Here is an 18,064-nt window from a genome sequence, read left to right on the forward strand (position 1 = left end):
GGAACCAGAAAGTTAGTTCAGCAAGAGAATTTGATCCCTGCCGCGGCGTGTGGTCCCCTAAGCCCCAGGAAAGAAGACCCCCGAGCAACAAGCTGGAATTAGCCTCTGAGTACTGCCAGGTAGAAACCGCCCCCACAAACAGAGTTCGAACATCATCAATAAAAAATTGGGGCTGGAGCAATAGCACAATGGGTAGGGCATTTGCCTTACACGCAGACGAACTGGGTTCGACTCCCAGCATCCCATATGGTCCCCCGAGCACCGCCAGGAGTGATTCCTGAGTGCAGGCAGAGACAGGAGTAACCTTTGAGCATCGCCAGGTGTGACCCAAAAAGCAAAAAAAAAAAAAAAAAAAAAAAAAAAATGGGGCCAGAGCAATAGTATGTTTGCCTTGCATGTGGCCAACCTGAGTTCGATCCCCGGCATCCCATATTATTAATTACTCCTGAACACCGCCAGGAGTAATTCCTGAGCACAGAGCCAGGAGTAACCTCTGAATATCACCGGGTGTGACCAACATCCACCTATGTAAAAATATGGGGGTGGATCTTCTAGAACTCAACAAAAGCTCCAGGAACATGGTGGCAGTGGCCGCAAATACCAGGCCTCATGGCACAGGGGAGGAGTCGGCCCTTCTCCTTCCCCCCATCCCGATGGGACTCTGAGATGACACCCACAAACAGACAGCAGCTACTTAAGCTCTCACACGGCCATGATCCAGAGACACACACATGAATCTCGGAACCAAGCAGCTCACTTGGTCAGCAGAGATCTCTCCAGATCCTACTTATTAAAATTTTAGAATTCTTGGGGCTGGAGCAATAGTACAGTGGGTAGGGCATTTGCCTTGCACGCAGCCAACATGGCCAACACAGGTTCGATTCCCAGCATCCCATATGGTCCCCCGAGCACCGCCAGGAGCAATTCCTGAGTGCATGAGCCAGGAGTAACCCCTGAGCATCGCTGGGTGTGACCCAAAAAGCAAAAAAAAAAAAAAAAAAAAAAAAATTTTAGAATTCCTACAGCACGCGGCTGGTCTTGCTATTCTATCCATAACAAGCAATACAAAACAAATTGTCTAGCATTGCCTTTTCCGCAGGTTTGAGTGGTGGAGGGACTGGTGTCGAAAAGTAGAATGTAACCAAAATAGAGAGAGAGCACTGGGTGAATTGTCTGCCATACAAGCAGGGGAAGGGTTGGAATGGGAGGCAGGGGAATACTGGGGATTTTGGTGGTGGAAAATGTGCACAGTGAATGGATGGGTGTTTGGTGATTGTATGACCAAAGCTCAAACATGAAAACTTTGTAACTGTATCTTACAGTGAATCAATAAAAGGGGGGAGGGGCTGGAGAGATAGCACAGCGGGTAGGGCGTTTGCCTTGCACGTGACTGACCCGGGTTCGATTCCCAGCATCCCATATGGTCCCCTGAGCACCGCCAGGAGTAACTCCTGAGTGCAGAGCCAGGAGTAAGCCCTGTGCATCGCCAGGTATGACCCAAAAAGCAAAAATAAATAAATAAATAAATAAATAAATAGGGGGAAATAAATAAATAAACAAATTATGGGGCTGGGGATGGTCGTCATCATAGAACATCTGCCTTGCATACACACCTTCTAAATTGGATTCCCAGGACTATTGAAAAAAACAAAATGTGCTTCTATTTGTCAAAGATCTACTATGCCTCTTGACTTGTAAAACCAAAAATAATTACAAACTTGTCCTTTACGGAAAAAGTTGACCAAACTCTGGCATGGAATGCTGTAAAAGTCAAAAAGGAACAGATGGGGCTGGAGAAATAGCACAGCGGGTAGGGTGTTTGCCTTGCACACGGCCGACCCGGGTTCGATTCCCAGGATCCCATATGGTCCCCCGAGCATCACCAAGAGTAATTCCTGAGTGCAGAGCCAGGAGTAACCCCTGTGCATCGCCAGGTGTGACCCAAAAAGAAAAAATATTAAAAAAAAAAAAAAAAGGAAGAGACACCACATTTCATGGCTTGGGATGTGGCCATGTGTGTGGGCTGTGGGGGACCCTGTTTTCTCACACGGAACTGACATGGGCCCCCTGCGATGTGAACCCAAGTCCCCTGCTGACCTAGGAGTCACCTTTGGGTCAGTAATGCCAGGGCTGGAGAGACAGGACAGTGCTTGCCTTGCACCTGGCTGACCCAGGATCAAGCCCAGGCACTGCATACAGTCCCCAGAATCAACCAGGAGGGGTCCCTGAGCTGAGACAGAACTAAGCCCTGAGCACAGCTGGGCATGGTCCAAAAACAAAACCAAAATCAAACAACTTTGGCCTTTTATTTTTTTTGTTTGTTTGTTTGGTATTTTGGGTCATGCCCCACGATGCACAGGGCTTGCTCCTGGCTCTGCACTCAGGAATTACTTCTGGCAGTGCTCCGGGGACTATATGGGATGCTGGGAATCGAATCTGGGTCGGCCTCGTACAAGGCAATACCCGTTGTACTATCGCTCCAGCCTCCTTTTTAATGTTTGGATTGGGCGGGGGTCTCCAGGAGCCCAGAGGCTGCCTGGCCCTCGACACAGGGAGGGCTGGCATGTGCACTGGGCATCACACTCAAGGCTTTGGGCCTGGCAGCCTCAAGCTCTTGATACCTGAGTAGTGACTAGGACATTCCATGACCTAGTCAGTCATGCCCTTTTTTTTTTTCTGTTGTTTTTGATCACTTAGACAGGGCTCAGGGATCACTTCTGGCAGTGCTCAGTGGACCAAATCAGCAGAACTGGCCACCTGCAAGGCAAGTGCCTTAACCCCCATACGATTATTTCTCCAGCCCCAGCTAGGGCTTTAAATGAAAGACCGCACAGGAGACAAAATGCACAACTGACCCCAAATCTCGAGTCATGATTCATCCATGTCACCAGTGTCTACATCAGCATGTCCCACAAGTGGTGGGGGATGTGTGTGTGTGTGTGGGGGGGGGGGGAAATCAAGCAGTGAGTGCATGACCAGGCTTTCCTGTCAGCCAGAAATGGATGACCAACACGAAAGTCCCTGAGATGTGCAGGAAATAAAAAATACGGTGATTCGGGAGCCTTGTGGACAGCAGGTTTGAGCCGGGGGTCAGGGGCGGCAGGGACCTCATGGGAAGGGGGGCGTTCCGGTCCGTCCTTCACGCCCGACTGAGGTCACCAGCTGGCCCCCACGAGCGGCTCTCCGGCATGGCCACGACTCCAGAGCACAGAAACCAATCTCTTAACTATCTAACTTTTAATAGAAATACTTCCAGGGTTAATAAGTAAAACAGCAGAAATCCAAAACCGCGCGGCCGCAACATCATTTAACTCTTAAACCCAGCTGTAGAAAGCAAATCATGTCACAACACTGTTTCAGCATGTCTGATTGGGGTGGGGGGGTGTCGTAAACTCTAAATAATAATGGTGCATCCTTTATCGAAACAATGAATCTAGTCAAAGTAGATAGAGTGTTAACTAGAACTCATCTGCCTCACAGGAATTGGGAGGGATGGGAGGTGGGGTTCTATTGGGGTTCACGGTTAAAAATAAGTATTGGTAAAGGGAAATGTGTTTGATATTTACATGACTGAGACATAAACCTGAAAGCTCTGTAACTTTTCCCACAGTGATTCAATAAATAAATAAATTTAAAAAAAATGGAATAGACTGAAGGAGGAGGATTACTATAACAATATGACCTGATGTAAAGTAAAAATAGTTTCACAGAGGCTGTATTTATGTTTCCTGACCTCTGTTATTAAATAAAGAGATTTGAGACATATCTCAAAAAATAAAATACGGTGATGGTCCCAGAGTTGATAGCATAGAGGGGAGGGAATCTGCCTTGAACACAGTCGACCAGGGTTCGATCCCCAGCATCCCAGATGGTTCCCTGAGCACTGCCAGGAGTGATTTCTGAGAGCAGAGGCAGGAGTAACCCCTGAGCATTGCCAAGTGTGGCCCAAAAATCCAAAAACAAAAAAAAGAAAAAGAAACCTAGACCTCAGTCAATGCAGGACGGGTCTCTGGTTTCTTTGGGACACTGGCACACAGTGGATATTTAAATTGATTCACTCCTGAGGCCGTAGCAATGGCACAGAGGGTTAGGCATTTGCCTAGCACATGACTGACCTGGGTTCAATCCCAGGCACCCCATATAGTTCCCCAAGCACCATCAGGAGTAATTTTGCCAGGTGTGAACATGTCCCCTCCACCCCCCAAAAAATATCCAAATATACAAAAAAAAAAAAAAAAGACAGTGATGGTGGAGCATGCCTCACGCACTATCTTCAGTTTCTCACCCACTGTGCTCAGGCCTATGCTGCTTAAAATCAAATGACCTGGTGGGGCTGGAGCGCTAGCACAGTGGGTAGGGCGTTTGCCTTGCACGCAGCCAACCTAGGTTCGATTCCCAGCATCCCATATGGTTCCCCGAGCACTGCCAGGTGTGATTCCTGAGTGCATGAGCCAGGAGTAACCTCTGTGCATCGCCGGGTTATGACCCAAAAAGCAAAAAAAAGTAAAAATAAAATCAAATAACCTGGGCTTGGCAGGTTAGAGAGCTGGAGCACAAACTTTTGAAGGAGGAGCACTAGGTTGAATCTTTCACACTCCAGTGTCCCCAAAGGACTAAGCCAGGAAAGGCTGCAGCAGCCAAGGACCACTGCTAGGTATCTTGGTATCCTGCCCCACCCCCACCCCCCAAAACACAGAGTGTGGCCCAGCCTCTGAGCCCTTCCGCTGTACTTACACACCTGCAACACTGATCCCTGGCACCAGTAACTGGCATCAAGAAAACCGGCACACTCAGGTGAATGACTAGATAAGGAAGCAAAAGGCTGCCAATTTCTGGGCCTCAGATGGAAGAAAGAGCTTTGGAAATGAGAGAGAAAGGGGAGTACTTGCAGAATGACGGACAGGAGGATACGATCGCCCATGGGACAGCCAGCCCAGTGGCACGACACCCTGGAATCAGAAATCCTTTGTGGGGGCTGGGGGTGCCACCCAGTCAGGGTTTTCCCACCACCACCAAGTCCAGGGTTAAGACTTCCCCCTTGGGGGGCTGGAGCAATAGTATAGCACGGAGGGCATTTGCCTTGCACACGGCTCACCTGGGTTTGATTCCCAGTATCCCATATGGTCCCCTGAGCACCGCCAGGAGTAATTCCTGAGTGCCGAGTAAGGAGTAACCCCTGTGCATTGCCAGGTGTGACCCCCCCAAAAAAAAGACTTCCCCCTTTGGGGAAACTGTCTGCCCTGGAGGCAGGGGAAGGGTTGGAAAGGGGGGTATATTGGAGACATGGGTAGTGGAGAATGTGCAATGGTGGAGGGATGGGTGTTTGATCAGTATATCATATTTCAATATGACTAAAGCTCAAACATGAAAGCTTTGTAACTGTATCTCACGGTGATTCAATAATTAAAAAAAAAAAAAGACATCCCCCTTGGGGTCAGGGAGATGGTACAGCAGGTAGGGCTCTTGCCTTGCATGAGGTTGACCTGGTTTGATCCCCTGCAACCCATATGATCCTCCCAGCCCTCCAGGAGTGATCCCTGAGCACAGAGCTAGGAGTAAGCCCTAACCATCGATGGACATGCACCCCCCCCTACACAAAAGCAACACAAAAACTCCGCCTTTGGCCGGGGTATGGGTCAGCCCAGAGCGGCTGCATCACCTGTGCGGGGTCCCGAGTTCAACCTCTGCCAACAACAACAAAATGATTCCCTTAGCAAAGGAAACTTGTGTCTTTTCCAGAAAGGGCCATCCAAGTCCTCCTTCCCCTCTCCTACTGGGGCGCTGAGGATCCTGAAGGAGGCGATGGAGTTGGGGGGGGGGGGAGTGCGAGGGTGGGATGTGGAGGTCGTGCAGGGGGGGGGTCGTGGGGCACCTCCTGTGCGAGGCCGGGAAGGCAACAAACACCCGGGGCAGCCAGCAGTGGAGTTCCGAGAAAACTTTGCCAACCGCAGCCACGCGGGAGATCCCACGCCCCCGGGAACACGATGTAGCGAATGAGTCAGCCCGAGGCGGCTTCTGCTTCCAGCCCGGCCGGCCTGCGGGCTGCCGGGTCACTGCTCCCCAAAGCAAAAGAAATTATGTAACTCCGAAGAGACGCTCAGCCTGGGGCCAGGAGGTGACCACGCACTGAAACTCCGAAGAGACGCTCAGCCTGGGGCCAGGAGGTGACCACGCACTGGCGCACGCCTAGCTGCTGGTGGCCACCGTTCCAGGGCCCCGGCCCGCCTCTTGGGGCCTCGGTCCGCCTCTTGGGTCCTCGGCCCGCCTCTCGGTGCCCAGCCTGCGGCCTCCACCTCCCCGGGGGCCGGCCCGCGGGCGCCCCTCCTCTCCAGCTCCCGCCAGCCGGAAAGGGGCGGCGCGGTTGCATCAGAGCCGGCGGCCCGGGGCGCACGTGGACCAGAGCGGCGCGGGGCGGCGGGGGATGCCTGGGACCGCTGGGGGATGCCCGGGGCGGCGGAGGATGCCCGGGGCGGCGGAGGATACCCGGGGCGGCGGGGGATGCGCAAGGTTTGCAAGCTTCCCCACCCCCCCCGGCAGTACCCCCAGGGCGCGCAAGAACCCCCCTCTCCCGGGGGTACCCCCCGTTCCGGCGCGCCCCGTCCGCCCCTAGCAAGTTGGCAACCAGCACCCCCCGGCCCCGTTACTCAGCAAAGCCCCCTTTATAGGAACAAGCCCCTCGCCCACAAACGGGCGCCAGCGGGCTCCCGCTTTAATTCCCACTCGTGCAGCCCAGACCCAGCCCGCGCCGACGCCGCTCCCGGGACACTCACCGGACCAGGGAGTCCCGCGCCGGGGGCGCCTGGCTGTCGCTGCCCGAGGCGCGGATGCTCGAGGCCTGGGCATCCTGCAGGCGCCGCTGCCCGAGCAGGCTCTCCCCGCTGCCGCCGCCGCTGCTGCTGCCCACGCCGGCACCGCCGCCTCCTCCTCCTCCGAGGCCGCTGCAGGCGCGCCGGGGCGCTGGGGGGCGGCCCGCGGGCGCGGGGGGCGGCGGCCGGCGGAGCTGGCGCAGCAGGAGCCGGGGCAGGCGCGCGCTCATGGTGCGGGGCGGGCGGGCGGCGGCGGGTCCCTCCGGAGCGGCGGCGGCGGCGGCGGCGACACGGGCCGGGCGGGCGGGACGCGGAACCGGTGCCTTCCTCCTGGGCGGAGCGCGGGCCTCCAGGGGGCAGTGCACCTAGTGGCCGTGACGTTGGAGGGAGGGCGGGGGCTGGCGGAGCCCCAGGGCTCGGCACCCGAGGGGGCCCCGGGGTCACGCCTCCTGCCGAGGGAACGAGGGAGAAACGTCCGAGGCGGGGGTCCCGCTTGGAGACCCCCAGATGCGGAGCGCGTGGCCGGGACCTGGGTTTGAACCTGTGAAGCTCGCGGTGACTTAAGGGTGGGTCTTTCCCCCACCCCCATCCCCAGGCCTATGCAAATTTATTACTTTCACCAATGAAAACATCTGGTCCCCAGCCGAGAACCAGCTCAACGGGTTAGCCGTGCTCTTGCGTTGCATGCATGCAGGAGATCAGGTGAGATCCCTGCACCGCGTGTGCCTCTCACCCCCATCGTAAGACCCCCAGGAGTGAACCCCGAACCAGGAGCAATAAGCCAGGAGTAACCCATGAGCACCCCACGGGTGACCCCAGAACAAAGCCACATCACCTTAGGTTCTTGGTGTTTTCTCTTTACCTTTGTCTCAGGCTCTTAAGGAGTCATCACGATCCAAGAACCAGAAAGGCTGAGACTTGGGGTTCAAATGTGGACGGTTTGGGGGCCTGAGCTATATGGCACAACGGGTCTCTGTGCTCAAGGATCCCAGCTATAGCACAGCTGCTTGCCTTGCCCATGGCTGACCCCTGTTGGGTCCTCAACATCCCCTATGGTCCCGCGAGTCCTGCCAAGAGTAGTTCCTCAGTGCAGAACCAGGAGTCACCCCTGAGCAGGGCTTGGTGTGTCTGCCTCCCCCCATCCCACCCGAATAAATCAAATGTTGGCTTTGTAGCATTAGGCCTGTTACTTAACCTATTGAACCTGAGCTACAGGCTCAGGGTTGTTAAAGATTTCAAAAGTAGTTCTCCAAAGCTTGTTTTGGACAAAGGTCTGTTATAGTTTGAACTCTTTGAATCACTTGAGGATCACGGTTTTAATCTGGTGGCATCAAGCTTCGGAATGCTTGTCTATATGAACATCCAGGGGCATGACTGACATCCGGGGGCATTTAAACTTTAAAAATCCAGAAGGATGAGGATTTACAGAGAGTGCCCGGTCTGGGCAAGTCTTGAACAGATCTGCAGACCCTGAGGCGAGCCGGTTTTCTGTCTGCCCAACCCCTCCCTCTCCTCGGAAATGGCAAAATCCCGCTGCTGTTTGGGAAGATTTTCCTGCCTCCCAGAACCAGTGTCTGAGCTCAGCAACCACCCAGCCTCAGCAACCTAGAATTTTCTCTTCGCCTGGACACCTGTGATGTAGGCAGGCAGGCAAGAGAGGGAAGGTTCCCTCCCAAGGCAATGGCAGTAAATTTCCTAGGAAATTTATAACCCTGAAGTTGCAAAAGCCAACTCTTGTGGAAAACAGGGACTAAGGCCTGATAAGACTTTCACCTGACCCGCAACAGACTGAGGGAAAGCTGGAGCCCCTCTGAGAGAAAGTCCGCAATAACAAAAGGCCAGGAAAGGAATTTCAAAGACCATCACCACTCCCAAACCAACCCCCCTTGGCAACCCCCTTAGCAATGGACTTTTACCTAGGTAGAAGCCCCACATGGGGGACAGGTTGGAAGAACCCTATAAAGGCCCCCTCGAACAAAGAAGGTGCCCACGTATGCTGCCTGAGCCCACGTGACCGAGCACATGCGGTGCTTGAGCACATGTGTCGCCCGCATCTCCCCTCTTGAGATGTGGACTTTCATGCTTTCGTGTCCAATGTTGGGATGTGTGTAGGGCCTCTCTCCACCCTTGGAGAAGCCCGTTTCTTTCTTGAGCACGTTACTCTCCACTTTCTCCCACTTTTCTCTCCCTCCTCCACTTCAAAAACCTCCAAATACAATGTGTTTTACTTCACCACTCGTCTCCTCCTGCAATTCAAAGGGAGACAAGAACCCAGTAACCCTGGGTCCCAGTGGCAGAGGCGGATTGGGAGAAAGTGACCATCTTTCTCCTTCCAGCTTCACTAAAGCACCAAGGAGCCCGCCTACATCCCCAGGACTTCAGTCCTGGCTTACCTAAACCCACTGCCTTAGAATCACCTCCTAGAAAAGCACACCTCCGCTTGATCTCCACCTCATCTCCCCCTTTGCATGGAATAGTGGTAATTAACGTACTGTTGTTTGGGAGTATGTTTGGCTTTTTAAGAGCTATTATCCTGTGTGCTGTTGCTGTGTGAAATGGTATAAATTTCTGCCAAGAATATGTGTTGAGTAAATCTTTGGCAAAGATAGTCTTCATTCTCAAGCATAATTTGCTGCAGACAAAACCTTACCTCAGCTGTTACAAAGAGTGATACTTTCCTTTCAGTCTTATCAGGAGATTGCTCCCTTATCAGGGAATTATTTACATTCCAAGGTAAGCACGGTCAGGTCCGTTGTTCCTTGATTTGCTCGAGCGGGCCCAGTAACGTCTACATCATGAGACTTGTTGTTACTGTGTTTGGCATATCGAATACGTCACAGGGAGCTTGCCAGGCTTTGCCGTGTGGGCGAGATACTCTTGGTAGCTTGCCGGGCTCTCTAAGAGGGGCAGAGGAATCGAACTCGGGTTGGCCATGTTGGCCGCTTGCAAGGCAAACGCCCTACCGCTGTGCTATCGCTCCAGCCCACATTCCAAAGTAAGATGGTAAAACCAGTTCAAGAGTGAGCTAAGGACATTACTAATAGTGAGGTGCTGGAAGAAGTTTCCAGTTGAATGAGTGGAGATGGGGTAGGGGGGTTAGGAACTTGTTTTGCCTGAGGCCAGTCATGGTTCTGTACCTGAGCACAGAACTAGGAGTAGCTTGTGAGTGTTGCTGGGGGTAAAACCCTGAAAATCAGTCCTGGGGCTGGGAAGATGCTTGAAGGCTTGGAGGTCATGCTTTGCATGCAAGAGGCATGGGGGTCTCTCCCTGACATACATGGACCCCCTCCCCCTCCCACCCCCCCCCTCCCCCCCGTGTACCACCAGGAGTAGCTCCTAAGCACCACTGGATGTGACCCAAAAATAAAACACTAACAAATTACCGGGTACCTTCCCTTGGCAGCTTCCAAGAATACCTCATCACGGTGGTGATGTAGCTGCCTCAGGAATGCTGACGGTCATGTTTGGAAACACTATGGAGAGGCCAGAGAAAGAACTCCAGATGCATAGAAGGCCTGCCACACCACCTTGGACATCACTGCTGGAAGTGACTCCTGAGCACAGAAGCTGGAGTAGGCCCTGAGTACCGCCAAATGCGGACCCCCAAACAAAAGAATAACAAAAGGGGGCTGGAGCACTAGTGCAGCAGTCTGGACACTTGTCTTGGTATGTCTTGATATAGCTGACCCGGGTTCGATCCCCGGCATCCCTTATGGTCCCCCAGCACCACCAGGAGTGATTCCTGAGCACAGGGCCGGGCCAGGAGGAACCCCTGATCGTCACGGGATGTAGTCCCCAAACAAGCAGACAGAAAAACACCAAGCAAAGACAAGACTATGGCGATTATTTATTTATGAACCATTTATAGGAAATAACCAGAATAGTCAACTATAAAGAGAGAAAAGAATACATTAGTGGTTGCCTCAGGGGTGGGATGAGGGGGGAAAAGGGAGATGAGGTCATAGTTAATGGGTACAAAGTGCCTTTATGAGGTTATGAAAATGTCCTGAAATCAATTGAGATGTTATTTGCACAGATCCAGAAATATTCTCAGAGGCCCCGAGTTGGGTGCACACAATGTGTAGAATTGTATGGTGTATGAGTTTCTGTGTCTGTTAAGTTGGGCCCACCAAAATGCTGTGAGACAAGGTTGTTCTTTCATTGTTTATGGAGAAAAAGCAGAGGAAAGAGAACCTAATGCTTGAGCTGAGGGGCTTTTAGATAGGGACTTTTATTTTATTTATTTTTAATTTTTATTAGTGAAACACCATGAGGTACAGTTGTAGACTTACAAATTTTTGTGCTTGGGTTTCAGTTATGCAATGATCGAGTACCCATCCCTCCACCAGTGCCCATTCTCCACCACCACTGATCCCAGTATCCCTCCCACCCTCCATCCCCCACATCCCGCCCTGCCTCTGTGGCAGGGCATTCCCTTTTGTTCTCTCTCTCTCTCTCTCTCTCTCTCTCTCTCTCTCTCTCTCTCTCTCTCTCTCTCCTTTTGGATGCTGTGGTTTGCAAAAGAGAAATTGAGTGGCATAGATAGGGACTTTTAGATACTGTTTCGTTTGTATAGAATATCCATCTTATCATCTCATTCCTACTTTGGACAAACTGGCAGGCTGCCGAATGTAACCTGCCCACATGGCAGAGTCTGGCAAATTCCCCGTGGCGTACCCAATATGCCAAATACCAGTAACAATGAAGGGTCTCATTCTCCTAACTCTGAAAGAGCCTTGAATATGGCACTTTTAAAAAAAAAAAATCTCAGGGCTAGGACGAAGGAGATGTTACTGGGGCCTGCTCGAGGCAATTGATGAATAGCAGGATGGTTGTGATTGTGATTGTGATCCATGGGAGGATGGGGAGATGACCCAAAGGGCTGGCCTCATGCTTTGTATGATCTGGGGACCCAGGTTTGATCCCCAGCATTGCATAGTCCCACAAGTAATGCTGCACGTGACCTCCTCCAAAACATATGCATTTGTCCGATGTCTCAGTTAAAAGCTTAAATCACCTGCAATATTGGGCTGGAGCCATAGCACAGTGGGTAGGCCGTTTGCCTTGCAAGTGGCCGGCCGGACCGACCCACATTCAATTCCTCCGCCCCTCTTGGAGAGCCTGGCAAGCTACTGAGAGTATCTCGCCTGCACGGCAAAGTCTGGCAAGCTACCCGTGACGTATTCGATATGCCAAACACAGTAACAAGTGTCACAATGGAGACATTACTGGGCCCACTCGAGCAAATCGATGAACAATGGGAGGACAGTGACAGTGACAGTGATTATACAAAACGTAACTATTGATTTTCTTGGGGCCAGTTAGTTCTGTTAGCTAAGTGTAGAAAGGTTCAATCCCCAGCACCCCATGGTCCCCTGAGAACCAGTAGGAGTGACCCCCGGTCCCTTGAGAACCAGTAGGAGTGACCCCCGGTCCCTTGAGAACCAGTAGGAGTGACCCCTGAGCCCAGAGCTAGAAGAAACCCTTGAGTCTCTCCAAATGAGGTCAAACAACAGACAAAAAGAATTCTGACCTCAACTTTTCATTTTACATTGTTTTTATAAGATTGCAATTATTCTACATATCTATATACTTTAATTACTCTCTGAGATCGTGAAATTGGGAAAAGATAGTGCTTTTCACTTTCAATGTATCCATAACATAGTATGGATAATTCTAGATGCCTAGATGTATATTATTGGTAGTTGGATCTGTCTGTGTGTAGTTCAAAAGTTCAAGAATAGAGGATTAGACTTGGTTATCAACATACCTCCAAACACAGAGGTTTCTATGTGAGCCTAAGGTGTTGGGTAGGCTGACGAGGAAGAGGGTGTGGGAGCAGGAGACCGGGCAGGGATGTGCCTGCATAGGTGAGGCTCTTGTGTTCTGTCCTTGGAAACAAAACACACACACACACACACACACACACACACACACACCAAAAACCTACCACCATTGGGACCAGAAAGTACAGCCGGAAGGCACTTTCCTTGCATGTAGCCTACCCAGGTTTGATCCCTGGCACCACCTATGGTCCCCCAAGGTGCTCCCTGAGGACAGAGCACTGCCAGGTATGGCCCCCAAACCCAAATAAAAATAAAGCCAAATGATAAAACCACCAATGAACATAAATTGAGCCGAGAAGGACAAGCCTGTGAGAAACTATGGACTGCCATAGGGTACCACTAGCAAGCTAAGCCTTTTCAATACTGACTTTATCCTCTCAATCAGCTTTAGCCAAAGCGCCCTGTTGTCAATTTGCCCTTGTTCCAAGATTAGGGAGACAGATTTGAGTTTCGTCTCCTATTTCTCCACCAAAAGGAAACATCTATGTGTGTGTGTGGAGGGGGGAGGGGACATCTATTTGGTCCACAGACTTTGATGATCAGGGTCATTCCCTGTGCAAAGGACCGTGTTGTTCAGGGGTTCAAACTAGGGCCCCCTGCGTGCAAATCTTGCAGCTCAGCCTGGCAAGTGGTCTCTCCTGGCATCTATGTGGAGTTTGATTTTATTGATGGCAGGTTTTTATTCCAGGGTCGGGGGTGGGGGGTGGGGAGTGACACCTGGCAGTGATTACTCTGGGCTCCGGGCTCAGGAGTCACTGTTGGTGGTGCTTAGGGGACTACCTGTGGTGATCAGGGTAGAATCGGGATCACTTCACTGGTTCTGGACTTGGGGACTTTGAAGTTAGACCTCGAAAAGCTTTCATAAGCCAGAATCTGCGGGCCACCCTTTTGGCTTTAATGGATCTGAGTTTTGTAAGAAGGCACCTGCTTGGAACGAAGGAAATGGTTCAGGGAGCAAAGGACTGTGACGTATGCAGTGCCCTGAATTTGACCCTATACTGCATACCCCTCAAGCATTGCGGGGTGCAGCCCTGCTGGCACCCTAACACTGCCTGAGGTGAGCACTGTACCCACTAATCAGACCACTTCTCCTAGGGCTGGAGCAATAGTACAGCGGGTATAGCGTTTGCCTTGTATGCAGCTGACCCGGGTTTGATCCCCAGCATCCGATATGGTCCCCCAGCACCGCCAGGAGTAATTTCTGAGTGCAGAGCCAGGAGTAGCCCCTAAGCATCACTGGGTGTGACCCAAAAAGCAAAAACAAGAACAAAACAAAAACAAACAGACCACTTCTCCTCCCTACAGTCTCCACCCCAAACACTTTAGGGCTGGGTGTGGGTCCTATTACAAAGAAAAGCATCATTGTATAACTGAAACTCAAGCACAAAAATTTGTAAGTCTACAACTGTACCTCATGGTGTTTCACTAATAAAAAATTAAAAAAAGAAAAAGAAAAGCATCTGCCTAACCCCGTTGTCTCCGGGTTATGCAAGAGGAGACCCACCCGGTTCCGGAAAACAATAGGACGTTTGGGAGGTTGTCTTTGGTCTGGGAACTGCTGATTTGCTAAACAAGCTCTGTTCTCTGATGTCCAGCTGAGTCACCGGAACTAATAAAGTGGACCGCTATGAGGAAACCACTGCCACGAGATCAGACTGTGCTGTGGGTTCAGAGATACATCAGAGATACAGAAAAAGGACTTGCCTCCCCCGGGGTGCTCACTGCCATGGGAAAGGATGCAAGTTGGTCCGCTGGCATCAGATAATCTGAGCATTCTGGGCTCTTCCCTCCACCCCACCATCTGCGGCCCCCCAGATCGTACAGAAGCTGGAACCCGGTGATATTGAACCCATCTCCCGCACATCTCAGAAAGTCAGGTGGCCTGATGGAAAGGAAGCCTGGAATTATCTTGATCTTTCGGAGACAAACACATTCATTCACAAGCTCATTGACTTCGTACTTTACAAACTTTATTAAATAATGAGCATCACTAACTTCCAGGATTTTATGTACAGTATTTAAACTATATTTTCCTAGATGAACTTTTTTTTTTTTTTGCACAAAGAATAAGGGTAGGTGAAAAGTGAACTTACATATAAAAACAAAACCAAACTGAATCTTCAGTACAGAGACCTAAGAAGAACTCGACATACTTTTTAAGTATACAGGACATTACCTCCCAATTATATACAGCCCTCCCCCACGTGCGAAATTCTTTGAAATAAAGCCCTTGTCTGATGCTCTGAAGGAGAGATACGCTTACATATTTACACACAGTTCTCAAAATTGGCACCTGGCCAGCAGAATTGATCTATGATACTATGGACTGTCTTTGGGACCATGGACAACCACACGGATGGTTTCTACCGTACGACATCCACCTTCACACAGCGGGGTCTGTACTCAGAGGGGTCTACTGAGCGTGCACCCCAACACTGAAGAAGGAATAATGACCGAGAATCAGACCAGCTCTTGCGTTACAGTTAAAGTGGGCTTCGTGTCCTACAAGGCAGAAGCGAAAATTCTAATTTCAGGAATGTGAGGAGGCACGCAGTGTGTTTGTAACAAACACACACACACAAAAAAAAAACACCTATAAGTCAAGAATATACTTTCATACAGTGCTTCTCTGTGCTGAAACTTCTTAATCTTCAAAGTTCCTGTCACGCTGAGAGAAAGGCAAGCAAAGACCGAACGTGTCCAGAACTACCCGATGCTAGATGGAGTTTTTCCTCACTTTCCCAGTGTTCAGGCCACACCTGGCCCTGCCTAGGGGCTACTCCCAGCTCTGTGCTCAGGGTTATCCATGCAGCCCCGGGAGAAACCCAGGTCTCCTGCAAACAAGCCCTCTGAGCCATATCCTTGGGTCCTGCACTTTGTTTTATGACTGAATAGAGAAGCAGGGACACTTGAGTCATATTTTAGTATTTTAAAAAGAAAAAATGGGGGGCTGGAGACAGAATACAGATGGGGAGGCGCTTGCCTTGCACCCGGCCAACCCAGGTTCAATGCCTGGCATCCCATATGGACTCTTGTGCACTGGGTAATTCCTGAATGCAGGACAGGACCCCTGAGCATCGTCAGGGATGGCCCCCAAACCAAATTTTATTTTTTAATTAAAAAAAAAGAAAAGAAAAAGAAAAAAACACTCAGTACCTGTCTGTAAGAGTAGGATGGTCACATTTTGTATTTTACAGTTTAAGGGAGCACTGGCCAGGGAGGAGGTTCAATGGCAGAGTATATGGGAAGCCCTGGGTTGATTCCCAACACCACTACTACCAAAAGCAAAACCAAGAAATTATTTTTAAAAAAATCACAGAACTTCAAAAGAAGAAAAGAAGTATGGGTCAGAAAAAGCTCAGGTTCCCTTTCCATAAACTTTTTTTTTTTTTTGGCTTTTTGGGTCACACCCGGCGATGCACAGGGGTTACTCCTGGCATCACTCAGGAATCACTCCTGGCGGTGATCAGGGGACCATATGGGTTGCTGGGAATCAAACCCGGGTCAGCCGCGCGCAAAGCAAATGCCCTACCCGCTGTGCTATCACTCCAGCCCCACCATAAACTCTTTTCCAGGGAGGTAAGTGGGGAGCACATCTGCTAGCATCAGCCGACACTGTTGAATTGGGATCAAACCTGAGCCTTTAGATCATACTCACTCCCCTGAGTTCCCCCTGACCCAGATTCTTTTTCCTCTTTCTGGTTTTTTGGGGCCACACTCCATGTGACAGAACCCAGGACTCCTGCATGAAAGCATAGGCTTCAGCCCTTGACTTCTCACCCTGATAAGCCATAAGATTATTAGCCTGGCTTTTAAAATGCAAACAAAACAAAATAAAATGAAAATAGCGGGTAGATCAGGGACCACAGAAGGGGAAACTGCTTGTCATGAAAACACAAAGGCCACAGAGTCACAACCTGTGGTGCTCAGGGGTTATTCCTGGCCCTGCATTCAGGAGTTACTCCTGACAGCGCTTAGGGGACAATATGGGATAACGGGGATCAAACAAGGGTCGGCCAAGTGCAAGGCAAATGCCGTACCCACTATGCCACGTGGGGCTCTGGGCTCCAGAGAAAACATTCTGAAGTCTTTGATGGGGCAGAATCCTTGATAAAGTAGCAATAGCAGCCACTCTGCCTTAAGTTCCTTTGATTGGGTTCTTTGACTCCCAGCCTTCCTCTTGTTTTTTTTGGTGTGTGTGTGTGTGTGTGTGTTTCTGTTCCCCTGTGTCCTTTGATGAGCTCTAGCAGTGCATAAAATCTCAGAGAACTGCTATTATAATGAGATCATAATGAGAACCCAGAGTCCGATGTTCTGGGTCGATTGAGCAACCCGCGGGTCTGTTCCTCTGTGGGCCTCTCAGGGATGGAAAAAAGGCTGTGTGAAAATCCATGAACACAGGGCGAGGTCACTGGACCGAGCCCAGAAGTCAGGGGGGTCCTACAGAAAAGGGGGCCTGTAAAGTGCTTGTTTTCCTTTTAGTTTATGGTTTCCTTCATGCTCATCAGAGACACACAAAAAAATCCTATGAATCTCCCCTTCCCACCCAGCCACCGGAAATGTGAGGGTGATTGGGGGAGGAGGCAGGTAAGGGAATCCTCTACATTCACCCATCTAAGAGTTAAGTCAATTTGCATTTTCCTGTGCTGGGTTTTCTGGATGCACTGGGACTCATTTATTTATTTATTTATTTATTTATTGGGGGGACTCATTTATTTGACCCAGGAGTCATCGTGAATGTGGGGAGCAGCACGTTTCCAGCCTTGTCCAGGAATACGCGTCCAGAGGCGAGAGCTGGTCTTGCTACATTCTCCTTTCTCATTTCCCACCCAGTTTCTGCTTTGTGATGAAACCCCCGCTTAGAATCCCTAACTGGGCCACTGCAGACAGTTATTACAGAGCTTGTTACTCTCTGATCTTGCCGCCCAACTTAACAAATATGCTAGTACAGCTCAGCAAACAGCTTTGGTTTCTTTTCCTTTCTAACCGGGGAAACGGCCTTCTTGTTGCGTTGGACTCAAACTCCGTGTGGCTTTAGAAAGGATGATGTGGCATTTCTTAAAATCTCAGCACTCTTGTCAGGAAAGGAAACAAAATGTCATGGTCATCATGCTTGGTTGGGCAGTGGAGGGCGGGGGGGACAAACAAAGGTTTTAAAAAAAAAAAAAAACAATGTCAAGTCAGATTTGACTTCCATGAAACGTGAAGAAACCAACATCCCTGAACGCCCTGTTCGGAGAGACACAGCCCTCGGTGATGGAATGTTGTGGGCCGCCCTGTCAGCTGTCTCAAAACACTTGTGCCGTAAAAGAAAAGTATATTTTACACCTCTGGCTATTACAAAACGGTTTCAACCGGGTACAAACAAAACACCACCTTCGGTGCATGATTCCCCTGTCAACATTGGGGGAA

At 50.6% G+C, this 18,064-nt stretch overlaps 1 protein-coding gene across 1 annotated transcript in view; it reads right to left on the bottom strand.

Annotated features, from left to right (window-relative positions):
* Nucleotides 1-7,049, bottom strand: part of MTHFD1L (methylenetetrahydrofolate dehydrogenase (NADP+ dependent) 1 like) — a 200,012-nt gene extending 192,963 nt beyond the window's left edge. Inside the window, exon 1 of the mRNA XM_056126017.1 lies at nucleotides 6,771-7,049. Within this exon, the coding sequence (XP_055981992.1) occupies nucleotides 6,771-7,036 (266 nt within the window). The 5' untranslated portion in view covers nucleotides 7,037-7,049. The remainder of the gene's footprint in view (nucleotides 1-6,770) is intronic.
* Between the last annotated feature and the right edge of the window lie 11,015 nt (nucleotides 7,050-18,064).

Source organism: Sorex fumeus, unplaced genomic scaffold (assembly GCF_029834395.1).
Source record: "Sorex fumeus unplaced genomic scaffold, SorFum_2.1 ptg000061l, whole genome shotgun sequence".
Classification (NCBI taxonomy): domain Eukaryota; kingdom Metazoa; phylum Chordata; class Mammalia; order Eulipotyphla; family Soricidae; genus Sorex; species Sorex fumeus.